Source organism: Pholcus phalangioides, unplaced genomic scaffold, assembly GCF_987345545.1.
Source record: "Pholcus phalangioides strain wild (caught in Gottingen) unplaced genomic scaffold, Ppha-v1.0 ptg000013l_1, whole genome shotgun sequence".
Taxonomy (NCBI): domain Eukaryota; kingdom Metazoa; phylum Arthropoda; class Arachnida; order Araneae; family Pholcidae; genus Pholcus; species Pholcus phalangioides.
In genome coordinates, this window is record NW_028301606.1 from 36,601,244 (window position 1) to 36,616,975 (window position 15,732).

A 15,732-nucleotide genomic window follows, 5' to 3' on the forward strand; every position below is an offset into this window, starting at 1 on the left:
TAAAAGCCGTACACTGTACATGGATGATTGATTGATTGATGACCGCTCACGCCCAGAGCTGTTGTGTACATGGATGAATCGGCTAATATAAGAACTTTTTTACTGTTTCCCTTTTGAGGTTTGAACTTGGAATATATTAGTACAATTTTAATGCTGTACTAGCGGAAGATCATGACAGCAATATTTAAAAAAAAAACTATGAAATTTTTAGTATTATGTCGTGTTATTTGTATATATATTTTTCCTTTAAATATTAAAATCGATGAGTATTCCGCAGATTTCATCATCGCATCGCCCCTTTTTTCCTGTAATTTTCCTAATGCGTATTATCAGGAAGGAAATTATATGCCGACATAGTAGGAAATTAATGTTTGGTTCTTGCACTGACGTCTTCCATTACTGCATGAACTTTGCTAATCGAAAGAGAAATAAACATATATTTGCGCTCCTAATTCGTTTGTCTAGACTTATCTTTAATAACGTTATGGAGAAAATCGCGAACATCATCGAGTGTGTACTCAAGGACAATGTTTATGCTATATATTCACAGAGTTCCGACCGCAAGAACAGATCGCCCGAAAAATATTGTTACGATTCGAAACAAAATCTCTGAGAGAGACAGACTTGTCAAGTTGGCAAAGGCAAAACGATTCGCAGGTAAAATCTTTAATTTTATATTGTTGGATATTCCAGTTTACATAAACGAACATATGACGCCCGATCTCAAAAAGATATTATTTAATGTTAAATAATTTCAAATTGAGCGGGAAACACACACACGCACGCACACGCACACACACGTTTTAACGAATACCGTTATAACGAAAATCTCGTTTTAACGAACAATTTTCTAATCCTCCAAATAAGTTTATATAGGAACAATGTTAGGTAACCTGGAATTCATTTATAACGAAATTTCATTTTAACGAAGTGATTCCTCCGGTCTCTTGGCGTTCGTTATAATGGGATTCGTCTGTATATATATATATATTTCAGACGCTTCACTTTACATATATATACAGTCAAACCTCGTTAGTGCGTCACCCGGTTAACGCGTCATTCCGCTTAACGGGTCACTTTTTAGAAGTCCCAATTGTCCTCAGGCAGGAATTGGCACAGCTATGGCTTACTCCGTTTAACGAGTCACTCCGCTTACTAAGTCATATTTTTGGTCTCCCAAGAGTGACTCACTAACGAGGTTTGACTGTATATATATATATATGTAAAGTGTGAAGCGTCTGAAATACATAAAATAAAAAACAAAACCTCATTGATCTTGAAGATGTTGCAATCTAAAAATGTAATTGGACTTTTTTTCCGTTGATATTTACCTAAACCAAATTCTATTGTCACTAGACGACGTTCACAATTTTTTTTTAAAATTCCCTCTCATGCATGTGCTAATTTAAATTTGCTACATTTAAATATTATAAGTATCGGAGTGAATATATTTCGATTCTTTGCTTACACTACTTCACAAACATCTGATTAAAACAAATATTTTAACTTTACCTGAAATTTGCATATTTGACAACGAGGTTGATTTATATAACATTGTTGCAGAAGAGGTGTATTAGCTTTTCGTAGGAGAAATGGATAAATTTCAAATTTAAATTTATTGCAAACTGCTGAATACGTGTGTTGTTACAGAGCAATCATTTCAATTTCTATATATTGGCCGTTTATCGATCGCATGCTCATGCTCATGGATGTTTCATTAATGAGTTGATGAATTTCGTCCAACTCATTACTGTTGATAATCTAATGCTAAAGGGTGAGAAACCTGAATATCGATATTTTATCGGATTAATCATGCATTATGCATCATCTAAACAATCTCTCTAAAAATGGAATGATTTCTCTGTAGTGAACCAACTAGGGTAACTATGAATTTCTTTGCTCTTTTGATAATCTACAGACTCAATGCAATAGTTTCATATAAGCTATAGACTCCGTTAAGCAAAATTGAAATTCCAATAAAAACTAACGTTTTAAATACAGAGAACCTTGGGATGATGATAAAAAAAAATTAATTAATTATTCGCAAAGAAAAACTTTGGGAAAAGTACCGTAAGCATCCATTTGATGAACTTTATAAATGTGAATATAAATCAGTTGCTCGAAATCTTAAATTAAAATTTTTATCTGCGTAAAATATAAATATCTCAGCACTGAATTTAAAAAATATAACACAAGTAGAAAACAATAGTCTTTCATAAATAATTTAGTTCGAAGTATTTCTAAACTTGTGTTGCGTGATAGCATTCAGCTGAATGATAGCATTCATGCCAATAACCTAAGTTGTAATACATTGAACGATATAAATACTATTAATTTTTAAAAAGTTCTTAGCACAATCTTCAAAATCACTTTTTCTTTCATCCACTTGAGAATACCATGCCATCAATGTAATTGAATAAAATATATATATATATATATGATTCAAAACAAACAAAACCATTCACTTCATAAAATGAAGCAAAAGGTTGAAATTTCCTTGAATCAATCTTATTTGAAATTGAATTTTAAAATTAAAATTTTAAATTAAAAAAAATGAATTTAAAATGTAATTTTAAATAAGATTAAGAGTCGGTGAAATCTAAACCTTCTGCTTCATTTCATGAACTGAACAGTTTCCTTTATTTTGAATAGATATTCAATTACATTGATATCATAGTCTTTCGTCATGCATGCAAGCTGTTTATCATGCATTTCTTTGAAAATTTTCAAAACATTAAGTATTTAAGATATGTAAAACTTTTTAACAGCATTAGGACAGCGCATACAATCAAAAACGTGTTTATAAAATTTTAAATAAGCCAATGGTTAAATAGTATTTTTTATGATATTTCTATTAGAGTATAGTTTTCACCATATTAAATGGTATGAGACCCCTTGAGTAATTTCTAGCGAGCTGAAACCAGAATCGTCTTAGTATTGATGATGACACGCCCTGCTAGTACTACTTAACTGTACATACACCTCCCCAAACGTTTTACTTGTATCATGCTCTTGGTGGCACTCTTCCAGCAAAATGTGCCGCAAAAATTTCAGTTTTGACTAAATTCCCCCCCCCACGCATTTCGAAAAAGGTGCTGCCATCTAGCGGGGAAAATACGTACTCAAGTATTTTACAATATGAAAAGTATTGCACTGCATTAATTTCTTTATTTTTTCGAAAAATTATTATTATTTATTTTTTTGATGAACTCGGAAAATATGTCGGTAATCCCCCTCTTCTTTCCGGAAGTCGGCACTGGTTACGTGGGTTGAACGGAAGTGATTGATTCAAGATGACTGACGTTGGTCGGTGTCGACCACCAATCCCCTCAAGAAAGATGGGCTTTATTTGTGTGTGATGAGCTTCTCTCCCACCTTTTTTTTCACTACGAGGGGGAGAAAAGTTGCCATGGCGGTAATTATCACCAAAGCGATCCCCAATCTTGCACATGTGAACGGGGCACATGTGAAGAGGGAAAAATCCCTTAAAAGGGATTTTTCACATAAAGGAAAACATAACATGCTACCGTGACATCATGATATCACCGATAAGGGCAAAGTCGACAAGCATCGCACAACACCAAATTGAATTACGCTACACTACGATCAAGTTTATTCCGTCGATTGGCTGAATTTATGCTTGATTTTGTTGGCGCAGTTTGTCTTTAACTTGCAAAAACTTTGCACTTCTTCCTGATTTGACGCGATGGACAACAATTTCCGGGTGATGGGCGAATAATTTGTGAATAATTTCTTCCCCAAAGTAGGATTTTTTTTTTTCCAATCATGACCGAATTTCGGGAGATATAAGAACTTTTCCTCGAGCCTGCCAGAAAATACGGCAGTGTTGGCAGCTATAATATTGACACAAAGGGTCCGTGGAACACAAAACCCTTTCAGACAATGTATGAGGCCGAACGAAACGAGCTAAACTTTCGAACTTAGATAAAATAACAATCACAGATTCTCGTGATAGTTCTTGTTATTCTTACTTTCAGTCTTACCAATTATTCAGCTTAAATTCTTCGCCGCTATGGTGGTCGAGTGGTTATAGTGATGGACTCGCATCGCGAGGAACCGGGCTCGAACCCCACCGTCGCCATAGCTGTGGTCGGCGTGAAGTTGATTTTCTGTGGTTTTCAACTTCGAGGCACCAATGTGAGCCGATCTCGACGTTGAAAAGTCTCGCCAACAGGCCTACAACAATGCATTTATTCAATTTATTACACTTGACTCATAGTTAGAAAAATTGATGGCCGAGATGGAAGCACTACACACAAACAAACTTCACGTCAAGCTCGCTACATATACACCCGCACATTCCACCATGTACCAATTCGTTAGAAGTTCGGCATAGGAAAATGGACGAGGCGCCGGCTTTGTTCAGTAGTAGTAGCTTAACCTCTTCACGATGAATAGAGATAATCCAAATTTCTTGCCAAAACCTTGTACGTGAAGTGATTAAGCCTGCAGTTGTCTCCACCAATTTATCAATTGAAATTTCCAGGACACGGAATAATATTTATTCTTTTTATTCATTTCAGATGATGCAATGAACAAAACATGGTCTCATAAGTATAACTGGTACCGACTTCAAGATTTGATGAGTTATCTCATGTGAGAAGAGTCTTGACAATAGTTACTTTTTTTCCCATTAAAAAATAATAATTTGGAGAAGATTGGTAAAAACATTTACGCAGTTAAGACAACGACGACAGCATTCGTATCATCGTGTATCATAAAGGAGTCGCATTCAGATGTGTACGAAGAATTTGAATTTCAATATGGCAGGTATGTGTTGCTTTAAAAAAAACTATTTTTCTAAATTAAATATGTTATTTTATTTCAATTGATACTATCCTCATTACGCACAGTACCGCTCGAAAGTCTTTTGATAAATGCAATAATGCTAGTAGTGCCAATTAATTTGCATGCACTGTCATGAACTTGACATAAATGGCGTACGAAGGTTTTTAACAACTGGCTGTTGCGAAGATGATCTCTTCGCAGCAGCCAGTTGTTAAAAACCTTCGTATAAGACGCCTTCATATACGTGTATTAAGGAGTTCTACCTTCGCATGGTAGCGGAGAGTGACGTCATCCTTGCATATATGGGGGTATCCTGTAAGTCCCAAGTCAGGCATCTTCAATCCGTTTCTCGCGAAAACCACGGTGCTCCTTAAAGTGCTTGATGCTCTTGTCCGATTTCGTGTTCGCGAGCACTTGATCATTCCGTTGTTTTTCTCAATAATTAACTGAATTTGAATCCATTTTATTATTCTTTTCCATTAAATAACGTACAATAAAACACATTCCCTGAATCTTTCCACAGGAACTTTACCTATTTGCGAAAAAATAGCCATAATTGGAGGAGGAGCCAGTGGTTTGTTGAGTATCAAAGCTCTGAAAGAAGAAGGAATCGAACCAATATGCTTCGAAAAGTATTCGGATTTCGGTGGTACCTGGTGTTACAGAGACGAAGATGTCGTGGGGATGCCGTCCGTCATGTGGACAACTACCATTAACCACAGCAAAGAGATCGGAGCTGTCAGTAATTTCCCCTTTCCGAAAGAATACCCGAATTACCCGAGGCATTGGGAAATGTACGAGTATCTCAAGAAACTGTCTGAACAATTCGACCTCCTTCGTCACATCAGATTCCATTCCGAAGTGACCAGGGTTCGTAAAGCCGATGATTACGAACGAACTGGCAGATGGCTGGTTACGGTGAAGAATCTACAGAATGGTGACACGTCCACTGACATTTACGATGGTGTTATGATTTGCACTGGGCACATCACGTATCCGAAAATGCCTGAATATGAGGGCATGAAACACTTCAAAGGGAAGATCATTCACTCTCACAGCCTCAAAAGAGTCCAAGAATTTATGGGGAAGAAAGTTGTGGTGGTCGGCATGGGTTGTTCGGCTCTAGATGCAGCCGTTGAAATGACTTCAGTAGCACGGCAGGTACGGCTGATTGTGATTTGTTCATAACTTTCTTAAAAATCCGAAAGCTTTTATAAATTCAAGGGCGTTAATGACGTTGATTACAATGAATGATAGCAAACAGTGACTTCTTGAATTTTAAATACTAGAATAATAGCACATCGTCTACCACTCAAAAACCAGTCTCCTTATATACCCGCTCATATGCATAAATTTTGTTCAAGCTACAGACAAACTTCCAAATAAGAAATTAATTTTTTTTATTTTATACAAAAATTGCCACGTTTTTAAGACAAATAAATTACACTGGTCGAATGGTCGACGCGTTTCGGCTCTTCAATGGAGAGCCGTCATCAGGACCTCGTGGTCAGAACTCACACGAATGAAGAGTGATGTTTACGTCTGGTCGTCCGAAGAGTTCGCCTTTGTATTTGCTGCGTCCGAGTGGTCTTTGGATGCGAATTGGGGAGCCATCTGTTGTAAAGTGTTGAAAGTTTTTTCACGACTGAGGTTAATAAAGCCTGTCCAAGCTGACGAAATAGGTGGTGTGTTTCTTCCATCATTAACGAGGAAATTCTGGCATGTTCTGATGAAGTATCCCTCGAGAAAATTCAATTCCGAATTGTGTGTCCAAAGACCACTCGGACGCAGCAAATACAAAGGCGAACTCTTCGGACGACCAGACGTAAACATCACTCTTCATTCGTGTGAGTTCTGACCACGAGGTCCTGATGACGGCTCTCCATTGAAGAGCCGAAACGCGTCGACCATTCGACCAGTGTAATTTATTTGTCTTAAAAACGTGGCAATTTTTGTATAAATTAAAACCAGGCAAAGTTACTCATTTTTTTGTGATAAAATTAATTTTTATTTAAAAACTAGCTATAGTACCGGGCACTGTCCGGGTATTCTTCAATTACTGAGAGGACTGAAAAAGTGACAAACCATCGTAAAGGCATAAACTGTCATACATAATATTGGCATCAATAAAGAAGTGACAAACCATTGTAAAAGCATATGCATGCCTGAAACACAGTGCTAGGAAACCACGGTAACAAAAGTAGACATTCTGAAAATGATTGTTGAGGCCCAGAAACCGTTGTTGCCAGACAGTTTTTTGCCCGTTTCGGGCATTTGCCCTGCTCTGACAAACTTTTAAAGTAGCCATCGTTCAATCTGGGCGCTGTTTGGTATGTATGCAAAATTTGGTGACGATCGATTTAAAATTGTAGATTTGTATATATAACATATACACACACACAGAAAATCAATTTTATATCTATAGATATGTAAGGACTAACGAATGTGCCTTTATTCAGCTGAACTGACTACCAGGTATCCGGCCGGGATTACACTATAAAAATTTTATAAAAGTCCTTTTATAAAATTTGAAAAATGCTACCAATAAGATCATCGGTTGCATTTTCTAGAATGCAACCGATATTCTTATTGGTGGCATTTTTCAAGTTTCATTAAAGTACTTTTATCAAACTTTTATAGTGTAATCCCGACCTCATACAATGCGATTTTATCAAATTCTACTTGTAAAATATTCAATATGTTGGCTCCGTCATGCCGCAATCGCGAATGTGCAATGCCCTTGCAAAAAAATGAACGTGGGAGAATCACCCGATTTCAAAATTGCATATTTTTTAACAATTAGAAACACAAAATAGAATGATAAGTAATATGTGAATATACGGGGGAAGATGTGTCTACATTTTATGAGCAATTTTTTTTTAATGGTTTATTTCAAGTGTAGAATCATTTTGAAATCGGATGATGATTCTTTCTTAATCACCCTGTATAAGGACCATATCATACCATAAGGACCCATCAAGGACCATACACCTCGCTACACTTCCATCTTGCATAAGGGATACTAATTACATCAAAATACAAAGTAGATATTTATATGATATTTAGAAAAACTGAATATGTTTGGGAGTCAATATCGCCTAAAATTAAGATCGGAACAGCACGTTTACTAGCAAAATGGTCATAATCGGAAACTGGGACATATGGTCAGCCTTTGAAGAGATCGCCGATATATTTTTTTGGTCAAAAAGGGGGTCACGCTTCGAAAAGTTTACGCACTACTGATCTACAGGGTGATTCAAAAAAGATGGAAAACTTTAAGAGGTGATACATATAGTACACACCAATATAAACAATTGCCATCTCTCAAAAAATGTATGGTCTAACATGAAACTGGAGAAACCGCGCGACACCCAGGCTCTGTCGCAAGAAACTCTTCGGCACCCCCGGTGAGGGGGGGGGGTTCCAGGAAATCTCTGGCAAAACCAATATTTAATGATACGTCAAAGATTACATATAGTGCAAGGAAATTCAAAATTACGTGGTGCGAAGAATGAATTCAATGAAGTTACAGTCAAAGTGCAACGGGCACGCATAATAAACAATCATAGAAAGTTGTATAAAATCATGTCGCAAAAAGGCGCAGTCAGAAATTTCATTGATCAAGTATTGTATGACAGAAGGGCAGAGACCCCATTGGGTTCGGACAGTTCAGTACACTCAGTCTAATTCGCTTTTGATCACTGTTGAAGATCTTCAAAATTTCTCCGGGACTTCATTCGATTTGGGATTCATCCTGCTCTTCGCTTGCAAACAGTGCTACCAGCGCGCTTTCAAGGTGAAGACGCGGCGGTCTAACATGAAACGCAAACGCGCTAGCGCGTTTCGAAACGGCCACTCAGCAAACGTTAAAACGGCATTCCTGTTGAAATTTATCGAGAGAAGAACATCATGCATGCAAATGTAACCTGGGAAAGAAGAAGAAACCGTATGCAAATCTGCGTCACAGTGAATAAAATGCGCGGACGCCAGCCCTGTGAATTTATTCCAGCATGCAACCGTTCTAACCATTGAGCTTATATTACTCGAGGAAGCTTCCAGCCCCCCACGACGGCAGCGACATCAAATGCAAGGAAATCACGTGACTCGGTGAAAACAAAGTTCGTGCCTGGAATTCGCCAATAGAAATGTACAGTTCGGTTTCTAAATATTGGGTTTTATAGATGAAAAAAAAAAGAGTAAACTTTAATTCTATAATTTTTTTATTTCATTAATTTTGGAATTATCTCTTTCCTTAATTCTGGAATTATCTCTTTCCTTAATTCTGGAATTCTCGATTTCATTAATTTTGGAATTCTCGATTTCATTAATCTTTCATTATTGCTCAAATTATCGCTTTCTTTAATTTTGGAATTATCTTTCATCAATTTTACTATATCTCTTTCATTAATGCTGAAATTTAATTTGCTTTCATTAATGCTGAAATTTAATTTGCTTTCATTAATGCTGAAATTTAATTTGCTTTCATTAATGCTGAAATTTAATTTGCTTTCATTAATGCTGAAATTTAATTTGCTTTCATTAATGCTTTCATTAATTTTGGAATTATCACTTTTTTATCAATGCTGAAATTATCTCTTACATTAATTCTAGAAATTTTCTTTCATTAATTTTGGAATTAGCTCTTTCATTATTTTGGAATTATCTCATCGATGCTGAAATTATTTCTTTCATTTATTGTTTTAAATTCCTGTGGATGCCATTAAGAAAATAATGGAGGATTGTGTTTGTTTTCACCGAGTCACGTGATCTTCCGACGAATGATGTTGCGGACGACGTTCTCAGCATTGTCAAGGCGGAGATCGCTGACGTCATACTCTCGATGGTTCTAAAACAGTTGTAACGTACGGGATAATGGCGCAGTTTAGGAATACTGATTCCGCGCCTTTCATTCACTGTGTTTCAGATTCGCATACGGTTTCTTCTTCTTTCCCAGGTTACATTTTCATGCATGGTGTTCTTTTTGTCCCGATAAATTTCAACAGGAATGCCGTTTTGAAGTTTGCGGAGCGGCCGTTTCGAAACGCGCAATCGCGTTTGCGTTTCATGTTAGATCATGCATTCTTCGATGACAATTGTTTGTGTGACAAGTATTGGTGTGTATACTATATCCACCTCTTATATAAAGTTTTCCTCCTATCTTTTCTGGATCACCCTGTGTATCGATATTCATCTCTTTCCACTGTTCATGTACATCTACTGCTGTTTGCTTCTTCTTTCAATGAAATGCATTTTTAATTCCCTCGCATGCAAAAACTATCCACCTAAAATGGAAACAGGAAAAAAAAGAAATCATTCTAGTTATATTGCTGTTTTGCATGATTATTGTACAAACAGGTTTTACTGATTTCAAATCTTCTCACTCTATCTCTCTCTCCCTATTTTCCTTCAAATATTTTCAATAACTTTGCCTTGGTGAAAATGGTTTACGGAAGCTTCCCCTCCGACATTTCGCTTGCCCTGACCATGTGAGTGAGTTAGTGACCGTATGAGTGACGAAGTGAGTGAGAAGTGACCGTATGAGTGAACAAGTTAGTGGGTGAGTGAGTGACCGTATGAGTATAAACATTAGTGGGTAAGTGAACACATGAGTGAGTGACCATATGAATTACCAAGTTAGTGGCCACATGAGTTGAAAAGTGATTGACCATATGAGTGACCAAGTTAGTGGCCACATGAGTTGAAAAGTGATTGACCATATGAGTGACCAAGTGTATGACCGTATGATTGACAATATTAGTGATAAAAATAGTAACCAAATGAGTGACCGTATGAGATCATACACTATATAAAAAAACAAACGATCACTCATATGGTCGATTACATTCATATGGTCACTTACTTGGTCACTAAGGCTGCCATTCACGTGGTCATTACTTGATCATTCATATTGTCATTACTTGATCATTCATATTGTCATTACTTGATCACTCATATTGTCATTACTTGATCATTCATATTGTCATTACTTGATCATTCATATTGTCATTACTTGATCATTCATATTGTCATTTACTTGATCATTCATATTGTCATTCACTTGACCATTCATATGGTTATTAATTCAATAATAGAGTCACTCACACAACTTTCTCATACGGTTACTCGCCCAATCACTCACTTACTCACTCACACGGTCATTCGCTAAATCACTTGGTCACTCACACAATCACCCACTTGTTAACTCACTCGGTCACTAATACGGTCAGACAGGCGAAATGTTTCAGGAGCGATATTTCCGGATTCCCGGTGAAAATATATTGTCCTTGATATTATTTCTAATTCGATAACGCCCAAGAGAGAACCTGTTTCAAATTCTCTCTCTACGAAATCATTCTGATAATGCATCTCCTTCACAAAGAAAGGGTCCCCATGTCTTCAAAAATAACTACTGATTATACTCATACCCAAATATGCAAAAAAAAAAAAAATCCGGTGCCATTATTAAGGGCCACTCTGAAAACTTTTTTGTTTTTATGTATTTCCCTCCCCACGCAATTTCCGACGTAATATTATGTCAAAAATATTGAACTGGTTAACACCAGAACAACGGAAGCGGTCATTTTGTCCGCAAATATAATATACGCTATTTACATAATATATAAATTTCCCACACTGCTAATGAGTGTCGTTGATGTTTTTGACAAAATGAATTCATTTAGTGCACAACCGATGGGCATCGAAAAGCCGTCAAACGTATGTATTGTACATTGCTCAATATTTAGGGCTCTTCACCTTTTTTTTCTTTCTTACATGAGATCTTTTCATAAATTTCTCAAGCCTTGTCAGTGGACTGTCAAGTGAAACGAATCACAAGAGCTCAAGAAGTCAAAACCGTGAATCCCACGAACTCAAGAAGTCATGATCAAATCTCAGTCAAACCTTTTTCTGAAGTAACAAATCACGGGATTAGCCTTTGTGATAACAAGAGCCTATTTGTCCAAAAGAAGGTATCTATTCAGAGACTGAATAGATACTGTTGTATGAAGTTTCCGTAAAGAAAAATAATTTATATTGATTTTTTCGATATTACGTCGTTCTATATACACTGCTGGCCACCCAAATTGCAACACCAAGAAAGACAAGAGATATCGCAACAATATTTATTTTGTAGATAACATGTTGACCAAGCATCAAATGATTAAATTTATAGACTTCTGTGAAGTGTGGTTCCTGCCAAAATCAGTAGCCAGAGTAGCCGCCATTGTTGGAGATCACCGCTGCCACACGCCCCGGCATTGATTCAAAGAGACTTTGGATGTGTTCTTGGGGTACAGCAGACCAAGCAGCTTCCACGCGTTGCCAAAGTTGATCTGGTGTGGCAGCTGGGGATGTAATCTGGGTCAATCGTTGAGCAACCATGGACCACATGTTTTCTATCGGCGAAAGATCCGGAGAGCGAGCTGGCCAGGGAAGCAATTCAATCTGGCGATTGACGAAGAACCTTTGGACAATGCGTGCCACGTGTGGTCACGCATTATCCTGTTGAAATATGGCTGTGGGCAAGCCCTGAAGGTAAGGAAGGACAACTGGCTCCAACACCTCGGAGATGTAGCGCTGGCTTTTTAAAGTACCGGCAATGCGTACTAGAGGAGTGCGAGAGTGATCCAATACCACCCCATACCATAATACCCGGTGCAGGACCAGTGTGGCGGTGCATAACGCCGCTGTTCAGCATCCTCTCTCCACGGTGTCTCCAGACTCGAATCCGACCATCGTGGTGTTGCAGACAGAAGCGTGACTCGTCAGTAAAGACAATTTCATTCCATTGTGCCGTCCACATCCTTCTTTCATCGCACCATTGGCGGCGGAGACGTCTGTGGTTCTGCGTCAAGGGTAGACGAAGCAATGGACGTCTTGCGGACAGACCACTCTGCTGTAAACGGCGTCGAATGGTACGCGCAGACACTGGATGATGCGGTACAGACTGAATGTGCTGTGCTATGGTTCGTGATGTGGCTGAGCGATCCGTCACTGCCATACGCACAATACGCCTGTCATCACGTGAAGTGGTGCACTGAGGTGGATGCGATCGAACACGTCGGTCCGTCGTACCCTCCTGCATCCAACGATCACATATCCGCATTACAGTTGTTTGGTTTCATCCAACACGACTACCGATTTCCCTGAAAGATAATCCACAATCTCGGTAGGCCACTATCCTTCCTCTGTCGAACTCGGATACTTGATCAAAAGATGATCGCTGTTTTCTACGAGGCATAATTGATCGTTTTTTTGAAAAAAACACATGAAAAACACAATTGCCGTACTTCAAATCGTCGAAATCTCCAAGCCTTGAATAGCGCTTTGAAGTGGCGCCACAGGCGCGCGTGATGTGCGTCTGCGCTGAAATTCTAATCATTTGCATATCTCACCTCCGCTAATGCATGTTGTAAATTTCATATTATTTGCATGCTTCCTTCAGGGTGTTGCATTTACGGTGGCCAGCAGTGTATATAGGACCTAGAATCTAGGTTTTTCGAAAGTCCTGTCGCTCTAATGTCTATGGAATCTTGAACAATGAAGGGGGGTTGTTGGTCCCGTTATTCAGAAAATTCATGACGTGCGGTTTTAATCCACATTAATTCGAATGGTTCTTTTGATGTTTAATTTTTGGATTTTATTCGGGGAAATTGCAGTTCTTGAATTTATTTTAATTTGAGCATTTCTTCTTTTAGGTCTATGTCAGTGCACGGAACATGGCTTACGTATTATCACGTGTTGGACCATTTGGGATGCCGATTGACTACTGTTTAACGCGCAGATTAGGTGCTTTTATTCAGGACACGCTCCCTTTGAAATGGGTCAACAAAATAATTCAATGCTATTTCGTAGAGAGAATTTTCAATCACGAAATGTTCGCGATCGAACCCGCGTATCCATTTTTGAATCGAGATCCTGTTATAAATGACCACATCGGATCAAAAATTTTAACAGGATCAGTCTGCATGAGGAAAGACATCGAGAGATTCGTTGAGGACGGCGTCTATTTTCAGGGGCAGCAGGAAAAAACTGAAGTCGATGTCGTTGTAATGGCCACAGGTTACGAATGGAAATGTCCTTTTCTGGAAGATGATATTCTTGAACTTGAAGATGGAAAAATAAACCTGTACAAATGTGTGTACCCTTCGCAACTGAAGCATCCTACTCTCGCCTTTATTGGGTTCATACTTCCGATCGGATCGGGATGGCCTCTCGGAGAACTACAAACTAGATGGGCAGCCCAACTATTCAAGAGAAGAGAATCGTTGCCGAGTCCAGATATAATGAAGAGAGACGTTGACCAGAGACACATGAACAATTCAGAGAGATACAGCCCTTCAGAAAAAATGACTATCCGCGTTGATTACATTCCGTATGCAGACGAAATCGCATCTCAGTTTGGTGCCAAACCGAACATGTGGAAAATGTTGTTTTCAGATCCTAGACTATTTATAAGCTGCATGTTCGGGCCATTCTCACCGTGTCAATATCGGTTATGTGGACCGCATTCCTGGCCAGAGGCACGGGAAACTATTCTGACGGCTTCCCAAAGAATGCAATATCCATTCTCGATGACTACACCACGTAGCGATTGGACCAAATCAGTTCGAAACATTTTCTTCGGTTATTATTTTCTAATTTTGATATTGATGTTTGTGTTCCTTTTACCCTTAACTCTATATTTCGGTACAGATAAAGTCAATCTATATTATATCCTTTACAGTTTGGCAGCCACTGTTTTGATCATTTGTGCAAATCTTGGCAACATTTGTGTGAATAGATATTGTTATACATGATGTGCGAATATTCAAACTAAAAAGAACTTTTTTGATTATATTTTGTAGTTTGTTTTAATGATAAATATTAAATTAATTAATCTAAAAGATATTATTAATGTGTGTGCATGTTTTCAAATACAAATACAAGGTCACAACTGGCAAAATGCCCATCGAGATGGCTAAAAAAAAAATTGCCCAAAATAAATATGGACGTCATATGTTTCTAAAATACAGCAACCCAATTAAAAATGCAATTATAAACAATATATATATATATATATATACATGATGAAATATTATACAACACCCCTTAAAGAACACTTATAGTTGTCTTGTTCTAAGTATGGATAGCTTCTCAATTTACCCCAACATGTTTATCATATTTCCTTTTAAACGTGCCAATTGTGTTTGAATTTATTACTCCCGGGGATAAGGTACTCCATTCATTAACAACCTTATTAGAGAAAAATTCCCTGCTGTACCACAACCTAAAATTGTCCCTTACCAATCGACACTGGTCCCCCCCGTTAAAGCAGTCGATTGACAGCTACTGATTATCCATGGCCCCTCCTATCCATCCCGTTGAAAACTTGGATTATGTCACCCCGACACCCGCGTTTTGCAAACATCTTCAAAAAAATGAAGTCCTTCTTTATAAATGAATTCCCCTGCGCCAACAAGGACGCGCGTAGTCCTTCTCTGCACCCCCTTCGACCAATTTTATGTCCCTCCGTATGTATGGTCTCCAAAACCTCACAGCGCACTCCAGTCTAGGACGAACTAACAAGTGACTGTTTTGAGAACGTTAATTTGAACAGTAACACAGAGGAGAATTGATTGAGAAACGGTGGAGTAAAGTAGTCAGTCGTATTGAGGCGACGCATGTAAATGTTCTAAGTTTGAATAAAGATTGTTTTTGAAATCGTTAGAGAAAGGCCAGAATACATTGATTGAAGCCGCGGTCATTTCCTTGAGAGCCAACAGATTTCTGAGAAACGGAATCCAGAACAGGACTGCGATGGGAGCCGAATACGTCATTTCTGGTGAGAGGACGGAAGAAAGACCTGGAGATAATGGCATTGGGAGAGTAGCCGTCTTTAGATGACAAAGCCGCCGATCTGAAGAACCTTATCGTCAAATCGAA

General features: G+C 38.1%; 1 protein-coding gene across 1 annotated transcript; it reads left to right on the forward strand.

Annotated features, from left to right (window-relative positions):
- Positions 1–401: 401 nt before the first annotated feature.
- LOC149079027 (flavin-containing monooxygenase 5-like) lies at positions 402–14,697 on the forward strand. The gene is made up of 4 exons (XM_089241290.1): positions 402–657; positions 4,545–4,791; positions 5,333–5,970; positions 13,506–14,697. The coding sequence occupies exons 2-4, from the start codon at positions 4,758–4,760 to the stop codon at positions 14,604–14,606; spliced, it is 1,773 nt and encodes a 590-aa protein (XP_089097416.1). The 5' UTR covers positions 402–657; positions 4,545–4,757; the 3' UTR covers positions 14,607–14,697.
- The last annotated feature ends 1,035 nt before the right edge of the window (positions 14,698–15,732 follow it).

Bases quoted from the DNA above. Each gene is read 5' to 3' on its own strand.
- LOC149079027 (XM_089241290.1), top strand. From the start codon at position 4,758: ATGTGTACGAAGAATTTGAATTTCAATATGGCAG. The intron at 4,792-5,332 runs GTATGTGTTGCT...ATCTTTCCACAG, and splicing joins TTTGAATTTCAATATGGCAG to GAACTTTACCTATTTGCGAA. The intron at 5,971-13,505 runs GTACGGCTGATT...TTCTTCTTTTAG, and splicing joins TGACTTCAGTAGCACGGCAG to GTCTATGTCAGTGCACGGAA.